The sequence below is a fragment of the Carassius auratus genome, unplaced genomic scaffold (assembly GCF_003368295.1).
Source record: "Carassius auratus strain Wakin unplaced genomic scaffold, ASM336829v1 scaf_tig00002407, whole genome shotgun sequence".
NCBI classification, from domain to species: domain Eukaryota; kingdom Metazoa; phylum Chordata; class Actinopteri; order Cypriniformes; family Cyprinidae; genus Carassius; species Carassius auratus.
In genome coordinates this window covers 51,606-76,116 of record NW_020523444.1, presented here as the reverse complement: position 1 = coordinate 76,116, position 24,511 = coordinate 51,606, and the positions used below count along the sequence as shown (strand labels likewise).

The 24,511-nt window shown below is 36.8% G+C and overlaps 1 protein-coding gene across 1 annotated transcript in view; it reads right to left on the bottom strand.

The window, feature by feature from the left end:
- Positions 1-24,511, bottom strand: part of LOC113069720 (fibronectin type III domain-containing protein 3B-like) — a 62,212-nt gene that overhangs the window by 10,507 nt on the left and 27,194 nt on the right. The window contains 17 exon segments of the mRNA XM_026242841.1: positions 1,108-1,323; positions 5,154-5,434; positions 6,425-6,574; positions 6,723-6,836; positions 7,623-7,795; positions 9,022-9,127; positions 9,990-10,108; positions 10,316-10,387; positions 11,441-11,579; positions 13,487-13,573; positions 14,120-14,294; positions 15,501-15,625; positions 15,927-15,980; positions 17,183-17,321; positions 18,313-18,372; positions 19,307-19,464; positions 22,481-22,539. Coding sequence (XP_026098626.1) covers positions 1,108-1,323; positions 5,154-5,434; positions 6,425-6,574; positions 6,723-6,836; positions 7,623-7,795; positions 9,022-9,127; positions 9,990-10,108; positions 10,316-10,387; positions 11,441-11,579; positions 13,487-13,573; positions 14,120-14,294; positions 15,501-15,625; positions 15,927-15,980; positions 17,183-17,321; positions 18,313-18,372; positions 19,307-19,464; positions 22,481-22,539 — 2,227 coding nt within the window.

Here is a 24,511-nt window from a genome sequence, read left to right as displayed (position 1 = left end):
CCAACAAGTATCTGAACAGCATTTTGAAATCATAATAGTTTGACTGAACACTACGCCATCAAAGGCTTTTTTTAACACCATCAAAAGTAAAAAAAAAAAAATAATAATAGTTTTATTCAGAAAGGATGCATTAAATTATTTAAAATCCTGAAATAAGCTATACATTAAGCAGCACAACTGTTTTCAGTCTAAATAAAAATAAGAAATCTTTCTTGAGCAGCAAACCAGCATATTAGAATGATTTCTGAAGGACACTAAAGACTAGAGCAATAATGCTGAGATTCAGCTTTGTCTTCACAAGAATAAATAATATTTTAAAATATAATTAAATAGAAAACAGTTCTTTTAAACTGTAATAATATTTCACAATAATACAGTTTTATGCATTTTTAAACAAATAAATACAGCCTTGGTGAGCATAAGATATTTTTTTTCAAATATTAAAACATAACTGTAAAAAATCATGCAGACTCCAAACTTTAGAAAGAGTATGTATAAAGTTAGAATTAGCGTGTATATATATAAACTGTATATACCCCTGGGGCAGGTTTGGTAAAGATCAATATTTTTAGCACTTCTCCTCTATTTGAAAAGCTGTAACTGGCTAAAGAGAATCATTAGAATAATTAGAAAATTAACCAGTCTAACACTAAAAAAATTTGTCTGGGAATTGGGGAATTTATTATATTTTCTATTAAATGCCCATCTGTCAGGCCTGTTGCCCGCTCACAAATGCTGCCAAAATTCCACTCTGCCAAGGAAAACAATCAACAGTTACAATTAAATTAGGATATGAGGCAAACTGAAATTTGGAGAGGTTAAAAATGTAGTGGCCTGGCCGATCTACAGGCATGTCTATAATAGTAAGACCTACAGACCTTTAACATTAAACTTTGAAAGCTTTCAGTGGTTGAGCTAAAAAAAACACAATACTAGCTAAAATGTTTAAAAATAAAAGTATATAATGCCAAAAAAAATTCTGTAATCTAATGACAGTTCACCTTGACTAAATAAAATCATTGCTCAGTGCGCTTTCAAAATGAATTCAATTTCCTTTTTAGCGGTGCATCTACGGCCATTTATGAGGTGTAATTGAGATGAAGTGACCTTCTGTTCTTGTCCTCCATCTGCAAGTTGTACACCATCTCTTCTCCAAGCAGGCTCTTGGCACTGCTGCTGTCTCCCCACTTGAGTTTGAGGCTCTGGGGTCCAGCGGCAGTGCACTCCAGTCGGGGCGGGACAGGGGGCAGCGGCCTGGTGCGGGCCAACAGGGGAGGGCAGAGGGGACCAGCACCAATCTCATTCACTGCCTGAATCTGCAGACTGACACAGCACAGAGAGTCACATTTAAACCTTGATCCTTAGGTCTGGGTGATTTGATCTGTATATGGTGCAGAGCTATAGATACAGCGTTTATGTTTGTGCTGCTATCAGTGAGCAGGACTGTCTTCCATTATGGAAGTATTTATTTATATATATATATATATATATATATATATATATATATATATATATATATATATATATATATATATATATATATATATATAAAGAAAAACCTAACACCAAAAACCTTTGACTACCATCAGACAGCGAGTGATAACACAGAGCAGTGTGACTGATGGGCTTAGTATGAAATGCTTCCTTATTCCTCAAAATAAATAGTACTGTTTCAGTTTGAAAAGGACTATAAAATGACATATTTGCACATGTGTCACCAAAAAAAAAATATATATATATTGTTGTGGTATCAAAAGAGTTAGAAGCAAAGCAAAAGTGCTTTCTATTTTTTCCCAAGCTTTAAGGATCAGTATGAAAGACTTTACCTGACCTTTACCACAAGACCTCCTGACTGAGACAAAGTAGCTTTGAGGCTTAAATCAATAACTCATTAAGAACATAATTCCTGATAAACTTGCTCCTTCAACAAATCCTTTCAACAACATATTCTATGCAACACACTTATGTCGCTTCCAAAAGAGAGAAAGCCAAGCAACTTGTTTACTTCATGTTCATAAAGCAACTGCACTGCAACATTACAGCAAGTGGATTTCATTTCTTTTCAAAACACAACAAATGTCAACAGAGACACCTGGTATCATCAATAACAGAGCTAATGGTGACTCACTACGTATACTAGACTCATTCATGTTCATGTTTTAAAAACCGAGTATGGCTTAAAGCTGCCGTACATGCAGGAGGTGAGCAGATGACACACATATGAGCAGCTTCATATGAATGTGCATGTATCATTGGAGAGCAGGGGGTTTCACATGTTTAACAACAGGCCAACAGATGTGTCCTAGCTTTGCTGGTAACCAAAAAAAAAAAAAAAATCACAGCCTTTCCACAACACAACTCAGCCTAGATGTGAAATGAGATGTGGTCGATCTCTTCACTTACTCCTACTCTAAGTAATAAACCACGTCAGGCTGAGTTTTGCTCACTTGAGGACCCAAATAACTTCCTTAACTTTCACCTAGCTAACCTTGATCAAATTTGTATTTGTCGACTGAAAGTGCTTTGTGTAGAAGCCCATCATTCATGGATTATGCCTTGTCATATTGTTCAGTCAAATAGAACCAAAATCAATTTCTGGGTTTTAAAAAATTGGAGGGTTGGGGAGTCTGGACTGGAATTAACAGCAGCTCTTCCACAATACCAGACTGTTTGGTTGACATTTAACTGAAAACAATACATACTTTAACCTTTCAAGAGATTGCATTAGTCTGTACGCCCCTAATAACAAAAGACATAATCGATCTAGGAGAGATCAAATGACCATACAGTCTGCTTCACAACAGAGCCGGCTCAAAGATCTAGTCCTGATTCACATACAGTGGAGTTAAAATTGTTTATTTTTACTTCAACCTGGAACTAAATTAACATAATGCTGTAAATTGACACATTTAAGATTCTCAGTATTTAAATTCACTGATCACAATACAAATTTGTGACATTACTAACTTAACCCATTTGTACGGTGGCCAAGACAGCTCAACATGCTGCAACTTAAGAATACACATGCAAATTGAAAAAACATCAGCAAATGAAGATCTTCATCAGTTCCCAATTCAATCATCCCAACACATGCATGTAACGAAACGCGCTGCAAATCATCACAACACATGCATAAACGAAACATATAAAGAAACATTGAAAACCCTCAGAACACATGCAATTAACAAACACGCTGCAAATAGCGCTGTGACCACAATGGAAATGTTTCAAGGAGACCTCAAAAAGTGTCAGACCCGACATGGATTTGTTTATCGTAATTTTTTTTTTATGGTGTCATAAAAACATTATGATTCCTTTATCTTTTGGATATTATTGGCCTAAATAAGCTGAATAATTACATGATTAAATGTAAAACGTAACTTAAGATGGGTAACTTTAATATTCTAAATATATATATAATTTCAAGGTTAATGAAAAGAAATTAGCAATGCTTCATTAATTGTTTTTTAATGTGTATGTGCTGTGAGGATTTGCAGCGTTTCTTAATTTATATGTGTTGTGAAGGATTTGCAGCGGTTTTTTTATTTATATTTCAGGATATTTTGTCTGAATAAAATTTAATAAATATACTAAACATACAGAAACCCAGCTTCCTTGTATGAGCATGGTAAATACAGAAAATCTGAAAAACTAGACCCTGTGGGGAATGATGTGTGGCTGAGAATGTTAACCAAAAGTCCAACAGAACAAAAAAAAAAAAAAAACTGATGGAAATGGAGAGGTATACCATAACTAAAAAATATATAACACACATTAATTTTTTTTTCAATCTCTTTCTGAAAGATTATTTACAACCCAGATTTCCAGAGTAGGATTATTTAATAGTCAGTTATTAAACACTTTAATATTCCACCATATACAGAGTAGTAGCAGTTCAAATTTATATTTAAAATTTTAGATTGGAAAAGAAGTGAAAAAAAAAATGTAAAATTTGGCATTTAATGTAAATATAAGAAGTAGTTCAATTAATTGTGCTTAAACAGTGTAAATGCATCCATGGTTTTAATGAGAATATTGAGAATTTGTGACACCAGGGGAAAATATAGTGAAAAGACCTACACTACAGCTAAAAAGTTTAGGGTCGGTAAGATTTTTTTTATTGTTTTAATGTTTTTGAAAGTCTCTTATGCTCATGACAGCTTTTTTAAAATCTAAATTACAGTATAAACTATAATATTGTGAAATATTATTACAATTTCAGTCTATACTGCAATTTTCTATGTTAATAAACATTCAAATGTAATTCCTTCTTCATGCTCCAGTTTCCAGTCTCAAACGATCCTGGTATGGTGCTCAAGAACACTTCTTATTATTATCAGTGTTAAAAACAGCTGCATTGATTCTTTAATGGAAATAAAGTTCAAAAGATCAACATTTATTTCAAATAGAAATACTCTGTAAAATAAAAGTCTTTCCCTCAATTTAATTAATCCTTGCTGAATAAAAGTATTATTTTCTTTTAGTAAAAAAAAAAAAAACATCTTACTGACCCCATATTTTTAAACGGTAGTATAAATGAATGGGAGTAGACAGAAAAAAAATCGTCAAGAGGGGAGCAGGTGGATGGCGAGTATAAATCTGTATGAGCCAGAGGAAAGTGGGATGAACCTGGAAAAATCAGTCCCACTTAGATCTCTAATATAAAGCCCATAATCAAAGCTCTCAGACAAAAACATGGGTTGCATAAGCTGGCTGATGGAGGCACTTATATGTGCACTGTGGAGGCCCCATGCAGGGATAGATGTCCTGTTATGGATGCCACTTCATAGATACACACACAAACTCTGCCCTCTGGCCTTCTCTTTTCATTAGCGTCCGATTAGCGTCATTACCACGCTGCTGTTTACCCACTGCTATCCTGGGCAGGGGGAGGAAACAGACAGCAGGGGTAACGCGGCCGTGGCGTCACGCTTCGCTGAAATGGACAACTTTGCAGAATGCAGATGAGACCTGAGATGGAGTGCAACCGCTCCCCGCAGGACACAGTTTGGGCTCAGAGGGAATGGGAAAGCTAAGCAGTTATTAGTTAAGACTGTTTTCTCATATCGCAGAAGTGCTTATGTAAATCACCAGATGAATGTGATCTGGTGGACAGAATGGTGGTGTCACAATGTGCATATATATATACATACCTGTATTCACTGTCAGGCTGTAGGTTCTGTAGCACATAGCAGGTGCAGGTGCCCAGGCTGATGAGCTGCTCTCCCAGTTTAAGTGTGTAGGATGTGATCTCCGCTCCATTGTTGCAGGGCTCGTCCCATTTCAAAGCCAGGCAAGTGGAAGGTGTGTAGACGCCACTTTCTGTGGGGTCGTGCTCAAGTACACACATCACTGAGACCGGGTCAGGTGCGGTGGCGGGGGTCTGACAGCACACATGATCACTGTATGGTCCTGCACCTGCCTGATTCGCCGCCTTGATAGAGGGGGCAAAGTTCAATAAAGGTCAAAAATGTAACATTTTAAAAGTTAGCTGTTAAAAGGTTTTTCACATTCATTTAATCCATAGTTATGACTGGTTCAATCAGTTCTGTGGGATTTCTAAAAAAATGTCAGTAAATGACAAATTAAACTATATAGTGGCATCTGCACGAATTGCCAAAATTAGTAATTACACATCCACCAGTTGTTTAGTGTCCTTTCTCTTAAAATGAACTAAATGTGTTAATGCACCATGAAAAACGATTGTATTAATCACAATTCAATACTTTAATTCACTGACAACCCTAATGTGTTGTGCAACAATGATAAATGTCACCTAAAAAAATATTCCTGATCAAACTGACATATTTGTTAACAGAAACTTAATCTGTTTTAGCTCATCAGCTTACATTTTTAAAAATATATATTTATAAATACATACTTTACAATCTTAATCCGATTCTGTAAAACATTTTGAGCTGCATGACTACATTTCCTAATAAATAATTAGGTTAATTAATTAAATAATTAATCCTCTTATTGAATTGTAGTTACCATATGACATCATCTGGACATGACTGTGACCTGCTCATTTATTTAAAGCATAATGAATCAAACATTTTTACAGCCTCACTGTGCAAGATGATGCAGTTAATGAAGCGGCAACTTTCACTTTTTTTTCTTTTCAACTTTTCCTGTCATAGTTTTACTACTCTGCTCATTTTAGCTAAATATGATAAATATGGCACAAAAATCTATCCAAAGATAGAACGACTCACTGTAAATTGTAAAATAGAATAAAACCACATCATGCACTAATCAGTTATTTACAGTACACTTTCCTACTCCCAAGGGCAACTTTACCTTATAAAATAAAGTAACAAAAGACTATAGCTATATATTATTAATTACAAATAAAACACAGGGCATTTCTAATATAATTAAAAGGCATTATGAAAGTGAAAGGAGGGTGAAATATTAATACCTGTAGTCTGCAGTAGTAATGAATAGCAGGTGTCAGGTCTGAGATCTCACACTGCGTGTCAGGGCCACAGTAGATCAGCTCCATGGGCTCCCCCCCGCGGCCCCACTCCAGACGGTACTCAGAGATGTCGGCCCCTGAGCTCTCTGGACTCTGAGAGAGGCAGGGCATAAAATAGTTTTTTGAATCTAACAAGTACTTCAGCTCATCTGAACCTCAATACTGACAGTACTGTTGAGTGTGTTAAAGTAAAAACCCATGTCCTATTAATGATGGGTCTGCGCTAAATATTATAAATTACCTCCCAGCTGACCCGCACACAGGTATTGGACAGTAAGGTGAGGGCTGGTGCTGCACACTGGCTAGGAGGACCAGCTGCGGTTGTTATTTCTGTTGGTTCAGAATATTGCCCATACTATGAGCAAATGAAAAGAGACAGAAAAAGAAAAATAGAAGTGCAAATGATTAACTAATACATCATATAAAACATTTTATATGTAAATATGTTTATTTATATCTGGATAAAATGTAAAAAAAAAAAAAAAAAGACCAAAAAAACAAGTAAGACCCCAAATCCTGCATTACATCCTTTTGAAAGCAAAGCATGTCTCAAGTACTGCAATCTGATGCGAGACACATCGAAGCTTCACTTGTGGGAATTTGTCTCATACAAACAATGTAAAGTAAACAGAGAAGAGGATAGAATTCACTCCTCAGGTTCTAGTGTTCACACTGAATGCAGTATTAACACTCCTGGAAATAAGACAGGGAACAGTACTTCAAAAAAGATAAAGTTAGACAGCCAGAGCTGATCTCTGTCTTCCTGAACAGTGATGGATTATAGAGAAAGAGAAATCCTTGGAAAAGAGATATATGGAGAGATATCTATGGAAGCCCATTTCTGCCACATTAAAAGAAAGTAAAATAATCATAAAAAAATAAAACAAGGAATAAAAAAACTTTGAAAATGATTTAAAATTGATTTAAAATGAATTTAAGACATGCATAAAATACAGTGCATAATCACTGAAGATACAGAATCACATAAGCTCTGAGAAAGTTTTAGCATGCTGTTAGCCTGATATGCTAACCTGGCAGTAGTCCTTTGGACAGTCTAGTCAACTAGTTATAACAACCCATCATTGCTAAGCACTGGATGTCAGTGAATCTCTTGATATTAGATTCTTGATTTGTCACTCACCCCTGCCTCATTGGCAGCACGTAGGCGGAAGCTGTAGGTGGCGCCGGGGAGCAGACTGCCCACAGTGCACTCAAGATCAGAGCCGTGATAGACCTCGGCAGGCTCAGACTCTCCCTCCCTCATTTCCAAACTGTACTCACTCACCTCACATGCCCCCTCAGAGGAGGGACAGTCTGAAAAGAAGGACAGAGACAAAGCACTTAAGTACAACAAAGAATTAAAATGGTAGGAATTACAGGTTCATTTAATATTTGATATTAAAAGTAAGTGGTTATTTTAAGGAAGAGCGAACTACAGCTTTACAACTTCAGATCATCAAAGTTTCTTGTCCAAATCCTGAATCCAAAGTGTTTACTTAAAAAGTCTGGAATCAGCAGCTCAACAATAGTGCTCCCATTAGACCCAGAATTCACTCCCCGGTGAGGGGGTTTGGCTATTAACTCCAAACCGATAGCTCTGGCACAGGGAGTCAGCGAGTCAAGTGCACTACAAGAGCATCATTCTAGTCTAGTACTGGAAAATATGTGCAAGCTGATAATGTTACGTTGAGGAAATGTAGCAAAAATGGTGGAAATATTGATATTAAGCTATTCCTGGACATGACAAAGGGGTTTTGTGGCATTGGGTAAATGCTACAGAGAGTCTTTCACATTATCAGAAATGAATCCGAAACTGCAGAGTAGGGCTGTCAAAATGACTGAAAAACTAAATTTGAATTTAAAAGGCATAATTTCAGTTGGGGGAAAAAGCTTTCGGCCACAAGAGGGCGTATGGCGCAAAATATTATGCACGTTTCTTCAAAGCGCAATAAAATAACACGACTATCTTTGAAAAAAAAAAGTGCATAATGTTTACAAACCCTATATAATGAATAAAGTTGCTTAAATATTAGGGAAAAAAAACATGCACCATGCACCATGCATTTATGAATAGTTTAATACAAAGGACCGAAAACCAATAACAAAGAGCAGACTACTTTCTTCATTTAAAAAGATGAGCTAGAGAGGGTTGGTGAAAAACTTGTGCAAGAAGCAAGTGCAATGCTGATAGATGTCCCTCTAGAAAATGTGATAAATATGTGTTCTGTGTGAATGGCTTGGTTTCAGTCTTGACATAAACAACGTCTTCTCCACACTGATACTCATGTTTTCCGCAATATATTGAATGAACAATGTAGCAGTGCCGCATCTAGTAGGTTCAACTGGACAGGCTAACAAAAGCATTAAAATGCAATGACACTTACATGTTACTTATATAATACTAAACATGAAATAAAAGAGGCTAAGGAATGAAAAACTCTCAGAAGTGTGATGTACTGTACAGGAAGGACAAAGAAGGATAGAGAAAAAGAGAAACAAATTATGTTGTGGGTTTTTGTACTGTATGCAGAGAATCTTACCCCACTGTAAGTTCACTTCTTTGTGTTTCGCTTTACCCACGATTCTTGGAGGCTGGCAACGTCCTGGAGCAACAGATAGCGTACGCACAGGCAGACTCTCAGAGCACTGCAGGGACACAAGCATAACAATTATGTTTTTATATCTATATAACTGTACAAATAGGTATGTGATTTACACTACTGTTCAAAAGGCTATTATTATTTTATTTTTTTTGTAAGGAAACATGAAAGTAATCAAAAGTGATGGTAACAACATTCAAAGGACGTCCATGTCAAATAAATGCAGTTAAGGTTATGGTCCACGGAAATATTAAGCAGCACATCTGCTTCTAACATTGGTAATAATAGGAAAAGTTTTTTGTGCAGCAAATCAGCGTATTAGAATGATTTCTGAAGGATCATATGACATTGAAGAGTGGACGCTGAATGGCTGCTGAAAATTCAGCTTCACCATAACAGGAATAAAGTACATTCAAATATATATTAGAGACTAAATTAAAATAGTTGTTTTATACTGTATATTATGCTTCATAAAATAAATGCAGCCTTGGTGATCATACGTGGCTTCTTTCAAAATTAAAAAAAATATATTACTAACCAAACATTTGAGTGGTAATGTACAGCATACAGTATGATGCATATTGGACTGGGTTTCTATAAAAAGATCATAAAACTGAATCCCATTCTTTATACAGTATTCTGAAAATAACAGAAGTGATGTTTTGATTTTTCTTCTTCTTTTTTATTGCCAACACCAGACACCTCAAAAATATTGCTGAACTGAAAAAAAAAAACTTCCTGAACTCTTTAAATAAATATTTATATGGTGTGTTTTGTTGTTGTGAATTGCAATACACATACTCATTCCTGCAAATATAGAGCCATTTTTGTATGAAAACAATTCTCTATTCTTTCTGAATGCATTTCTTTTGGGATCCCGTTTGAACAGAGGTGACGTAAGCTGTTACCTGGCTGTGGCCGCCCGTGCTGATGCTGCAGGTGCGCAGTCTGTACAACGTGCAAGGTTTCAAGTCCTCACACTCACACTCTGTGGCAGGCCCACTATACGCAATGTCCCACTGATTGGCTACAGAATACAGAAATCAAAGAGTTAAGCATTCGCAGGACAAACAGCTGGCCACGCTGGATACCAGGGAGTCAGTTATTCATGCAACTGTTCCCAAATAAAATTGAGATGTAATTAACCAAGGACAAAAATATACTTTAACATGCAGACAGATCATCACAAAGCATGTCAACGTGATATATCGGTGTTGCATGCATTAATACATACCATCAGAATTTCCTTCGGAAATCTCTAAGAGGTATTTCAAGATTTCTGAACCTCCATTGTCTTGTGGAGGATCTGTTGCATGACAATACAGACAGGATATTAGAAATATACACACACACACCGATATGTTTAGCATAAAATACATACAGTTCCTTAGAAAATTATTTAAACAACAGCTTAACTAGTTTTTATTTAAGGGTACAAAAGAAATAAAGCTGTATAAAATTAAATGGGTCAGAGCACATATTTTTCATGTAATTTCTTCCCTTAGGTCCGCTTCTATTGTTAGTTACATTTATTCATTTAGCAGACAGTTTTATCCAAATAAAATTACAAACGGGGACAATAAAAATAAAATAAAAAACAAGATAGAATATAGTTATGTTGTTTTTCCAAAAACATTGTAATTTGGTCATTTACAGTTTAATATGCATTCATTAAGACGGAATTAAGTATTTTATTTGCTACTGTAAGCACTGAAATCTACAGTATGTTTTTATTGTATTAATGAACTAATTTTAAAAGATTGAGGGACATTTGATTTCACCCTTTAGCTATTTAGACCTGACAACTGTTGTTTCCCTTTGCATTGACTGTGCAAAAACTCTCAGCCTAAACTGCATTTCAGACATTTGCCCTTGAAGTTTATTGCAGCTGTATGAAATCAAGTGTTTGGTTTATTACTGTGGGGAAATAAAGAGGGAATTATCACACTGAGGACACAATACAATTGCAGACCTCGTCCTACTTGTGTTTGCAAACAAGGAACTGAACTGGAAAGTGGCAGGAGCCAAGCAGTGCATCACAAAAGAAGATGTCAAGGTGAGATGGTGTGCGGATGGATGACGCACACGTCAGACAGAGAGAGAGCAATACCAGCACTATACTACATTACATTTCTTGCAAGTTTGTAAATACAAACTTTACAACTTTATTTTTAATATTAATATTACATTTGCAGATATTTCTTCTCGATTTCCAAGATTCAAAAGGTCAAGCTCCAATGCAAAACAGATTGCATCTTTTCCCAAACATAAATGAGATTTACAATTTCCCTCAGTCAGAAACCAATTCAACAAATACAGCAACTCAAAATGAACATTTCAGCTGCACAAAAAGCCATACCCCATTTGACACTGAAGCTGTACGGTCTGATAGGGCCCTTGATGCAGGGTCTGGAGGGGGGTCCAGGTTTGTCTGGACTGGTTTTACACACCAGTACCTCACTGGGACTGCTCCTGCCCTCCAAGTTCGAGGCTATGAGCTGCAAGACACAAAACATGATTGTTTAAACTCAGAACAGGCTTAATTATGTACATAAATATTTTTGTGTGTGTGTGTGTGCCTTTGTTTTGCCACCAGAGTGAACTTTGCAAGTCTGCTTAGAAAAGCACCACTAGCGCAAATCTTGTTGAATTGCATGCTTTGAGATATCATTCATTCATATGGGTTTTGTTTAAATCCCTATGTTATGGTGACTATAAGTTCTCTTGATCCCAGATTTGTCCTGGCTGGGATTTCTAAATTGCCTAAATTTCAAAGTTTTGCCTTTCTCCCCTGTTGTTTTCATAGTTGCTTAAGGTAATGAATGAAAAGTAGTTTGAACAATAGCATGCAGGTATCATACATAATCGAGGAATTGTCAGGTGCGAGAAAGAGAACAGTGAAAGTAATGCAAATACACATATAATGTATGATGACTTTATGGAAAATAAAACCTGTATGTTTTAGGTCATTTAGAAATCCCGGCCAGGGACAAATCCAGGAAAAAGAGGCCAAATAGCTTCCATACCCTATGTCTAACTATGAGCCATAGCAATATTTGACATATTGCTGAAAAATATATTTACAAATGTCAAAGCGGGAAAAAATTGACACGTGTGAAACACAAATCTGACCGCTTTTTGAGACTCATCTTCATGCATATAAAACGTAAGATTATAACAAAAATAGAAACCTTTACACACAGCCTAATAAAGAGCTTCTGTACGCAAACAAACCACCACAAATGTAGAGACATAACACATTTACACACTCCTATTATTTGCACCTGCAACTGTAATGGGCATCTCCACTAAAAAAATAAAATGCCAAAAACCCAAGAGGTGTGTGCACCATTCAAAGGAATTACAGTTAATTATGAAAGCACTTAAGCCAGACCCACTCACTGCATTACAGCAGCACTTGACGTGGGCTGCGGTTCACTCATAATTGGATAGGAGAGTACACTATATGAATGTGACAGAAGAAAATATATGTGATGAGAATAAAAAACAACTGTGGTATGAGTCAGTGGAGCACACAGAGAGGTTAAAGCAGTTGGTTAACACTGTAATTAACAATGTACGACTCTAGGCTTAATTTTTCAGATGTCCCTGTAACACTCGCACACTTCTTGCACATACAGTTACTCACTGACACAGGTAAACAAAACACTTTGTGCCTTTAAAGAGCAGGTGTTAAAAGCTGCACACTTCTGGATAATAATTATTACACTACGCTTGACCAAAACATGAGGTCACTACAACTTTGCAATTAATATTTGACCAGCACTTTAGAGAATATACAAAATTATTTTCTTCAAAACAGACAAATGCACCTCTTTGGTATTTCTGAGCATGTCAATTGCAATTAATTTGCATATGTGTAAAATGTGCGCTTTCAAATCGCTTTAAGTGTCTTTAATGTGTACTTTTTCTTTTGTGTCAAACCATCTACTGTACTACCTCACAGATCAAAACAAATCAACATGTAGTAAACATGAGTTAAAAAAACAGGTTTGATACAACATGTGTCTGTCAACGCTAACATTGAATATCTGATGTCTGATGTATATCCATAAAGTTTGAACCAGTGTGAATTCACTGTAGGCCTGTTTGTAACTTTTTGTGATACTTCTGTATCTTGTCCTTGGCTTGTCCTTAGCAGTGAAGTAGCCCACAGTTCCCAGCATGCTCTGCACATTTGTGTTACTCTCAAAATTCCCAAATCACGTTGTGATCTATATTTGCCCCACAGGATAAACAAGGTACTCTTTATTTAAATGATATGCATTGTGATTATAACTAGTGGTGTACAATCTTATGAGCTCCGCTAATCACACAATAATGACATTTCGCACACATTTTGGGATATTCTAAGCTATAAGAAAGAAAAATTGGATTCACTCACCCTGAATTTATACTGCGTGCTTCTTTTCAGGCCCTCTACAGTACATGTCAAGTTTTCTCCAGTGTACTTTGGGTAAAACTCTGTTCCCTGCAAAGAAATGATCATAAAACAGCATATTATGTGACCTTATGTTATCATTAACACTATGCCAAGTAGCATTGGGAATAGTAAGGAATTTCCTTATTTATTATTATTCGAATTATGGTTCCACGTCACAATTTATATGATCTGAGAGTAACCCATCAATAACTGGTCCACAGTAACTATATAATAAACCAAAATATTACTACTTTTCAGTAACATCTGAATATTTTTTTTGTGTTGTCGTTTTTTTAAATGACACTGATATACAGTAATTCTAATGAGCAGTATGAATGCAAAAGAAAGACATTTGACCATTTGTTGTCTTGGTGGAACAATGCAGATGTCCAAACACGAACTGGAGTAGAATGTTTTGAAAATGAATTGATTCAAGTATTTTCTAAAAAAAAAAAAAGATTCCCATCCTAATTAATGACCAGTTTCTAAATTCCAAAAGCAAGCACATGCCATTGGGTTCAAGTATGTTGTTGCAGTATTGCAGTAGGTTGTTTTCATGTTATAACTGATGACACTGTCATCTAAATGACATACAATGTTCTCCTCCTGGATCTCCAGCGTGTATGTGACGGGTTCCTCCGCGGTGCAGCCATCTGGTCGGCTCCACTCCAGCGTGATCCATGTGATGCCCGCACGCACCAGCCGAGGGGCGTGGGGCAGGTGGGGCAGACTTCCAGTCGTGTAGACCACCACCTCAGGACTAAAGCCACTGACAAACAAAAAGGAGAAAGAAAATATTCAGAATTACATAAAAACATGCACACACAAACATATAGACACATACAAGAATCCATAAAACAGCCAGGAATAGTGTTTTCAGTTTTTCGGTTATCCGTAAGGAAGAATGTATGAATGTGTTTTGCATAAAGTTTGAAACAGTTTCAACATCTCATTGCAAGGCTTGTGCATCCCTCTCAGGTTGGACACTTTAACTGAGTTTATTTTTAAACGCAGCTCCAATATGAATAACTTCCAGGCTGATATGAGGAATTTGAATAGTTTTCCTCTCCTCGTGATGGTGGCTTTAAATCTGGTTTCTTCCAATTAACTGGTTCACGGACAAGTTTACTAGAGCCCTTAGAATTTACTGTGTGTAGGAGTGTGTCTATAACTGCCACTGGGAAACAGGAGATGTTAAATGAGCTTCTCTCAGTTAAGGAAGTAATAAAATATGTCCTCTTCAGACTGGGCAAATGGGTGGTTTGCTGGAGGTGGAGTCTCATATTTCAGCATATTGCTTAACTCTCTGAATGTGTCTCTGGTATTAATGTCAGGAGATGGAGGAGAAGAGGGATGGAGCTGCATTCAGAGTGATGACCATCTTCCCTCAACAACTACATTTCCACCCACTGGACCCAACATTACATATTTTATAGATCTATTCTGTAGATTTGTGTGAGGGTCAACCAGCTTTTCTTCTTAATCAATTTGTCTTTTTTAACTAAAATTATATAATGGAATAAATTATAATATTTTATTATATCACTATAAATTATTTACCTTTTTTTATTTTGCCATAATTATATTTTGACTTGTGAAAAAAATATATATAGCAGGTGAAATGCAGCCGTCTGTTCCCCTGAATCAAGGTGACTTTATGGCTCTCCATCTCCATTAAGACTTGAGGGATGGTGATTGGTGATATGATCAGATTACAGAGAGATAATGGGATTGTTTTCACACACAGGGTTTAATTATATGCATCCTGTACAGCAACCCAAAGAAAGAGTCTTATTATCCTCATATTACATATTATTAAACAATGTTTAAATATTTGGCTGTATCCCAACTTGCACACAATCCATACTAAACAGGAAGTAACATTAAGATTAATGTGTTTTAGCATGTAGCAGAAGCATGTAAATACATTGTGTAAGTATAGAAAAAGGTTATGCATTTGATTCGGCAGGCATACCTCATTCCTATATCGTTGCGTGCCGCCACTCGAAACGTGTAGGCCATGGCTGGACACAGGTGAGTGAGTTTGTAGTGCCTTTGGCTTCCGAAGTAACATTCTCTGAAAATGTTATTCTTTTTGCCCTAATAGATGAAGTAGATGATTAACACATAGATTTTAGTCACTACATTGCATAACATCACTGAAGCCATACAGCTGGGTGAGAAATGTATGAGTAGCAACAGTGCAGAGACATCACTCAGATATGAAACTTTAAATAGAGTGAATGTGAGAGGACTGATGTCAAAAAGATGTCATTAGTGTTCGAAATGTTGAAATGCATTTCATCCAGAAGGCCTTTTTCTAAAAATGTAAAAAGAACTTTATAAAATCTTTCTTGAGAATCAAAAAATAAATACAAATCATATACATATATAGCAATACCTCATCCCACTCTAAAAGGTAACTGGTGATTTTTGATCCATTATCGACTGGTGCCTGAGAGGAGAGATATAAAAACACAAAACTAATTAGAACTGTACAAAAAAAAAAAGAAGGAAAACTGAATGAAAATCTTATTTCCTGATAAAAATGAGTTAAGTAACAGGAAGTACTGTCTGTGAACTGAACCATGAAAATCTTATAGCAGTGATAGGGAGTCAACTATGTTGTTGAGTCCGATATATCACTCACTTTCTCCAGTCCCTAGTGCATGGCAGTTGAGAGCACTTTATCAGCAAGGACAGAACAAAAGCAATGAATTCAGACACTGACATATTTATGTTAAGCAACAGTGTTAACAGGCTACTAATTTCAGGGTAATGCCATTACCCAATTTGGACAGTCATTCCAAAAGTGTCTTGTTTTCATAATGGAAATTTAAGGCTTTGTGTCAAGAGAAAAAAAAAAATAATAATAATAAGATAATAATCTTCTATTCTCTTCCTGACCTGTTTGGATTTAAAGTAAATGGAGTCAAGGAGTCGATTCTGTTGACTCCTACAGCGAGAGTCAGAGTCGACTACAAAAATCTTGGAACCAAACACCCTTGTTTCAGCCTGTATTTAAAGTGTTGTTTGCCCTATGTTCCCTGTCTGGTATTTTTCTTCTCCTGATGATGTTATGTGTGTCTCCTGCCTACCCTGTGTTACCTTTTGGTTCGTCTATTAACAACAATTATTTCTGCGACTCCTACATCTCTGTGTTCCTTGTATGCCCTGGCTTATCAGCTCTCTCCCTTGGCTTCCTTTGGCTTCCTCCACCTCCTCCAGAGCTGTCGGTCGGACCCCTGGAATCATCAGCCCTTCCTCCACCATGGCTCCTCCCTCCGTTGGCTCCACCATGGGTCGACTTCATGTCTGTGGTCTAGGTCCCGCCTGGCTCCACCTACTCCAAGTCCCTCCTGTCTCCTCCCTCCATCTGGTCCACCTTGGCTCTTGCTGTCTCCTTCCTTGATCCTCCCTCCGTCGTCTCATCCCTGGACTCTGACTCTGTGTGTCTTCTGCCTACCCTGTGTTACCTTTGGTTATTCTTGTGACTCCTATGTCTCTGCGCTCCTCACTCCAACACAGTACGCATCGTGACACTTATAGCTAAAATGTCCTTTCAGTGAAGAACTGATACCTGATCTCTGATGCCTAGGAAACTATCTGGCTATGGCTGTAACTTCCATACTAGTATGTGATAAACAGTGATCTCACCTTCCACTGCAGGGTGAGCGTGCTCTTAGTGCGATGGGATAGTTTAGGGGGCAGCGGGCAGTCTGGGGTACTGCTGTGGGTGGTGAAAGCCCCCACCTCAGAGCACGAACCCTTCACAGAATTGCACACTGCGTTCACTCTGAGAAAGACAAACACACATAAATTTAGAAGGCATAGTTCATTCAAAGTCAATTATACTGCATTTATAGCAGAAACAGTGAGGGAGGGAAAACACTTTTGTGTGTTCCACAGAAGATTGCTTTAAGGAGAAAACTAATAGTGCATTCAAGGTGCATTTTAACACTAACTGAACTCATGACTTTGGCACTTCTAGTGCCATTTGAGTTACAGGAACAAAAGCACAGCTGTGGCTTGTTTAATACTTTAATACACTATGATCAGAAGGTCAATGTATTTTCTGATTAAGTGCACATTGCTTTTACAATGCTGGGAAATTGCTTTAAAAAAAGTTGAGCTAAAACTACACTACACTCATTCCTTATTCTGGTGCTAGAAAAAGGTGGGACAAAAATCATCTAGACCCGCATGACATTTCCCAACAGGTTGCTCGGATTTATAAAGAGCAAAAAATAATAACTCTTTGGGACAAGAAGTGCAGTCAATGTCACATCTAACTGCAGAGACACAGTGTCTCCCACCATCCCTTAATCAGAACATATATTTAGTTACTAGTTCAACTGTTGCCAGGTATCAAAGGTTGACAGAAAATTCAGCCGACAATTTCAATGTGTTTTAATGAGGATCCAAGCAAACCCACCTCCAGCACTGGATTCTCCACTAACAAGAGCTCCCAATGATAAAATAGACTAACAGCGCCTATTTGCAGCTGCAAAGATTATATCAAATGTGGGCTTGAAAGGTTCTTTGAGATACAGTACATGCATCAAATTTAATCTTGACCTTTCCAGTGCTTTGATGCACGGCATTCTCGGCTCAATTAATCACAAGTAACAGGCAGACCATTAGAGAGAGCTGAAGTCATTAAAGAAATGTGGAAGCAAAACATTTTGGTGACAATGGGCTCTGATCACAGTAAGAGTTAAGCTACTTCAAGCACACAATCTTGAACATGACAGATTGCAAGAAATAAAGTTGACAACTACACTTACCTTACATGGTAGTCTGTTGCTGGTCTGAGATCTTTTAAATTGCATTCCAACTCCTCCCCACTGAAAAAAAAGCACACATACATGATCCTAATGGATGCCAGCAATACAGCTGTGGTGTTCAAAGCACAGAATTGACATTCGTAAGAGATGTTGTTCAGTTATTGAGCACAACTGCTTAAGGGAAAAACTGTGATTGTTTTTGCCTTAAGAGATTTTAGGGTTTCCAGCAACCATTTTTCCTTGCGGTGTGACTATATTTTGTTAGAGGATGAATTTGTGCAACTCCAAAATTACCCCATTCTTTTAAATTATCGCCAGTCATTTTCTTTTCGAGTGTGGCAAACAAAAAAGGAAAACTGTGAGACCAAATTGAAAGGCAATGCACAAATCAGTTTTAAACGTAACATGAGTAGTGTGTAAGTAGTCAGCAAATTATTTTAATATGCAAGTTAAAACCATATTAAACATCCACAATGTTATAAACAGCAGTGAAGAGAACAGTTACAAATTTAAAATTATTTAAAAGTATTTATTAATTATTAAAAAGTATTTATGCCCAAATACAAATTAGAAACAGTATTAACAAGGGTATTTTTGCAGCAATGTTCCATATTTATATAAAATGCTTGGGGTAAATAAGATGTTTTGTAATATCACTTTATCATTTGCCATGATATTTTTGTGGAAACCAAATCAAATTTCACCAGCACGACTGTTACAAATTTGAAGTCTTAAGCTTTGAGTCATGCTTTGAGACTCATGCTTCAAAGCAGTGATGACAGGGTTTTACGGGTCTGATTACGTATCTTTCCTGTCTCCTCTCTGGATATTGAATCATACACGTCCTGATGGGAGAACAAGCTGCATCCAATGATTCTTTCTGCTCGATGGATGATATATTCATGTCTAACTTTCTTCCTTGTGGTGATCCTTTTAATTTATGAGAACATAAATATTTCTCAAGGATCCCGAGCAGACGACACGTATATCTTACCTATAGATTACGCGATACTGGCCGTTACGACCCTTGTCTGAGAGAGTGAGCTCGTAGCTGCAGGTTAACGGGTGTCCGTTACTGTGCCTGTCTCTGTTCTGGAGGCCTGCTGGTGGAGCCCAGGTCAGTCGCGCTGTCCTGGCCTGGATATTAACAACCTATTGATAAACACAGAAGAAACAGCATCAAGAGCCTGAAACACTATTACTAAGCAAACAACAAACAAATCACTGTTATAATCCAAGACTCTGAATTCAACAATAGGGAATGACATTTTAAAAACAATCCAGAAACGCAGTGATTTTCTCAAATTGAGCTTTCAGATGGTTGCTGCAAAGAGCTCCATTAAACAAGACAAAAATTGCAAGGAGCAAGCCATTTTGAAGAGTTTGTAATTTCATTATGAGGTTAACACACAGCTAACCCAGCTGTAAAACCATTCATTTGCAAAATCTACCAGGATTATAGACCTGCAGATAAAAAGGAGCAGGCTACAAATAAATATGGATCAATAAACAAGTATAAAAAAATAAATAAATAAAACCTCCACTGAGTCATGCAAGAAATTACTCAAATGTCTATGCTTTTAAAAAGGTTTAGGGTGACTGTATGCAATTTATGTTGCACAAGCATTAAACAAAACATGAACATTCCTCAACTTTTAACCACAGTCTTTTTACCACAGGCTGACGCTAACTAGTTTTAGGCCTGCAATCTGCACAGCTTTATACCTCTACAAGGCCAGCTTTTTATGTGTTAAACACAGAACTGAAGATCTAAATGAAAAGAGACAGAACAGCTTTAACTCTGTTAAAAGGTAATTCAACGTAACATGGTGTACGAGGGTATAACACTGGCATGAATGAGCTGCAAACGTCTCACACTAGCTTCAGTCGGGCAGAAGCAATCAAAGGCTAAAACCAAACAGCTCTCAAACACTATCTGTCCTGAGGCAAGAGTAACTGCAGGTGAACGAATGTCTGTGGATAAGCTATGATTGCTGCCTCTCGGATGCGCACAGTTAGCATTTCCACGGGCACTTCTGAAGCTACAGTAATATGTTCCCAATAAACCGGCTGTCACAGATCCAGCTTTCTCACAGAGACACTTTAACACTTTCACCAAAGTGAAAAGCTCAGAGAAGTTTGAGGTTGGAAAGATTTTTTGATGTTTTCGAAAGATGTCACTGATGCACACCAAAGCTGCATTTATTTGATCAAATATACTTTAAATGCAACAATATAATTATATAATAATGATATAATAGTTTAATATTTTGTGGAAACACATTGACACATTGTTTGTTTGACAAATTGAAATTAAATTTAGTATATGACCTTAGAAGCCCTTAGGGCAGGGCTGGGCAACTGCGGTTCTAGAGGGCCACTGTCCTGCAGAGTCTAGCTCCAACACTAATAAAACACGCCTACCTACCTTTCTAGTGATCTTTAAGACACTGATAGCTTGTTCAGGAGTGTTTGATTAAGGTTGGAGCTAAACTCTGCAGGACAGTGGCCCTCAACATTTCCCTAGGTTAACATGTTTAGTGACAGTAACCCCTCCTGCTGTTAAGTTCACAAGTTTTAAATTATGATTGCATCTGCTTATAATTTTCATAAATACAATCTTGCTTTATTTTTTTGGATCTTGAATCAATCCTGAATTGCATCAACTATAATGAGAAGTGGAATGCATGACAACAAACAACACCTGCCAGTGAACATCAGACATACAAAGGAATTGGCCCAAATTTCTGATTTGTGATTTGCTGGGAGAGCTACACCAGATAAATTCAAGTTCCTAAAGAAACTGAACCAGAGATGAGAAAAAGGGCAAACTGAAGACCATTACAAATCCCACACAGCCCACAAGAATGCCTCAACTCGAGACACATTAAGCCCCAGATGTTTTTCAGCATCCTGCTCCTGCATTTTACCCCACATTTTCTCCCATTAATGGAACGACTTGTATTTTTTATTTATTTATTTATTTTGCATGTAGTTAGTACATTACCTTTCAAAAGTATGGGGTCAGTATGATTGTTAAATGTAAGGAAAATGCATCTTTTGCTCACAAAGGTATCATTGATTTGATAAAAAAAAAAGAAATAGCCATTTAAAATAACTGTTTACTGTCTTAATAAATTGTAAAATGTAATTTATTCCTGTGATGGCAAAGCTATTTAATTTTTTCAGCATCATTACTCCAGTCTTCAGTGTCACATGATCTTTCAGAAATCATTCTAATATGCTGATCTGCTGCTCAAGAAACAATTCTTAAAACAGCTGCACTGCTTAAACTGGGATTTAGAAGAAAAAAAAAAACACACAAAAAAAACAACATTTATTATTTTGTTTTGTTTTGTAACAATGCAAAATTCTTTACTGTAATTTTTTTTATCAATTAAAATTTTACTTGCTGAATACAAGTATGAATATCATTCAGAAAAAAATCTTACTATTCAAAATTTTTGGAACTGTAGTGCATATAATGACATTTCCATCTAATTTAAACAACATATAGTAGGAGAGGCAATATGTTGTAGAAAGTACTGCTACTACTCAATGTCAGATGTCAAGTATTCCTAAAATGTAATATACTGACAGACAGACAATGGTGTAGTTTTCAGAAACAGACAGGCAGACAGGGTAAGAGATGCCTGAATTAATTTTTTTTCATTATTAAATATAATAAAAATATAAACTCTGTCAATCTAGACTACTTGGGTTAGTTTCACTTATGGAATATCACTTGAAGTGACGGAAGTGTCCTTAGATAATCCTGAACTGAACAACAGGAAGAACAGAAGCCTTAGTGAACAGATGAAAAAAGAATGGAGGAAAACATATTGTTCAGAAAACATTGTTTTGATGGAAATGTTCATCCAGTCAACCACTGCTTGACAGTGGACCATAAAAAAACAAAATAAAATGCTGCCTCTCTGTGGCAGCAATGGGAATAGTTTGGAATTGTAAACAAATCTGGAATGATTTCTGTGACTTTTACCAAATGTCCTCCTTATGACATATTAAAACAATTAATCATGTCATGTTGTTTTTTTGTATGCTTACATTTACAGCCTGCACTTTCCTTTGGCCAATGAAGGACATCATGTTTATCTGATAACATTAAACCATTAGTATTTTCCACTTCTTATTCATATTTCTGACCCACCTGTGGTTTTTCCATTCCCGAGAGAACATCCTGAACTCTCTTTGCTTCTGAATCATGATCTGCAGGCAAGAGATAGTGGAGAATAGAGAGGAAAAACAGAAAAACAAAAGGGTGTTATTCCATTTTGAATCAACAGAGGTCATGTTTTCGTCAGAAACTGAACAGGAGATTAAAGTATAAAGTCTTAAAGCGATAGTTTACCCAAAAATAAAGAATATTCTGTCATTATGTTGCTCCCAACCCAAATGACAACTTTTTTTTTCTTTTTAGGGTGAACTACTGTATTCCTGTAACCACTACTAACCATTTCTCTGAAGAAGAATTAGACACATTTGATGAGAAAACAGTAATGTGTTTGAAAACATTATGGATTTGAGACGAAACAGAAGGCTTTTTTGCATTGCGTCAATACTTTTTGCACAAGGCATTGGAAAACTTTCCAGAACTGCAGAGGATCCTGCAGATCCCACTGAAAGAGTGCTAGCAAAATGCTGGCACATGAGCAGCCGGCTCAATACTGAATAATGTCCATAACTTGTATGCAACTCCCATTCCAAATTGAAATCTGAACTTGGAAAAAATGCTCAATTACCTCATGTTCCCAAGGCCTGATTAACTCACTTAAGCTACCAGATCATCAGCGACAGACAGTCTGACAGAATACCTTTAAATCTTTACTGCCTCCTGTGGTTATACACACACACACACAAGCACAAATGACCACTAACCCCTGATTTATAATTTCCACAGTGGGCCCAAACACACATAAACCTCCATAAGAGAAGACTTTTCTCCTCTGGGAAGTAAACTCTTGCTTGATTTCGGTTTCTGGATGTTAGTGCTGTAAATCAGTGCATACGGAGGAGTTTGTGTGTGTGGCCTCCCCTTGGAATCCATAAAAATTATCTTCTTTTGATAAAAGGCTTACTGAAGTGAGAGTGGATTATAAAGCACTTAGAGTTGATGTAATTGACCTGGTGAGAAAGTACTGACAAGTATCTTTTTCCAGAGTGTCAGCATAAGTAGTTAAATCATAAAGAAAAGTGTATACAGTATGTGTGTAAATGGGCAGTTGACACCAACAGACCCCTGCAGTTTTCATCTAAAACTATTTTTAAAGAGCATTTTACTGAATCTTTTATCCTTTAGGGTTCCCACACTTCTGGATCAGGGGTGTTGAGCTTTGGTCATTACTGGTACTGGATAAAAAATAACAATCTTTTTTATTTTATTTTTATTTTTTTTACAGATTTTTTTTTACATTTCAGAATTTTTAGTCTTCATATTAACTGTAGGAACTACTGAAATAATGGTGGAAATTTATCCAGTCAAAGCAATGATAATATAATCCATATACACAGTCATAAACAAACTGGGAAAAAAAAATTTTCATCCGACCAAATAGACTACATGTGTATGATTAATGTGTGTATTTATTTCTAGAGTAGAGAGCACACTGGGAGTTCACAGCGCCTCTGGGCCTTCAAGAGTCATGGCAACAGTGATGTCATACACGGTGACCTTAACATGACCCTGGGAGGTAGGCACAGGGAAAGCTTTCTTCTTCGAGACAGAAACCTTACTAATGCTGTGTCTATATGTGTGTGTGTGTGTGTGTGTGTGTGTGTGTGTGTTGGGGGGGGGGGCTTACTGTATGTAGGTTAGGGATGACAAATTAAGTTATTACTCAGAAATGATGAGTAACTGCAGATGTGGATGAATATGAGGTCGCCTTACACTTGCCATTAACAGAGCACTCATTTAAATCCACCCCAACATGAAAGATGGAGTCATCTTTGTAGAGTCACAGTATATATGCAAAATTGGAGTTGTTTAGCTTTTAGTCCATTTGCGTTAGCTTTGAGATCATCTATATGTTCTCACAGCAAATTTATCCTTCACTACACTGTTTTTTCTCTAATCAAATGTCTCCTGAATGACAATGTCTCTCCCCCAATACAACCTGCCACTAACTAGCAAGTAGCAAATCATAGTGCATGGCTGTAACATAACTACATTCCATTTATATAT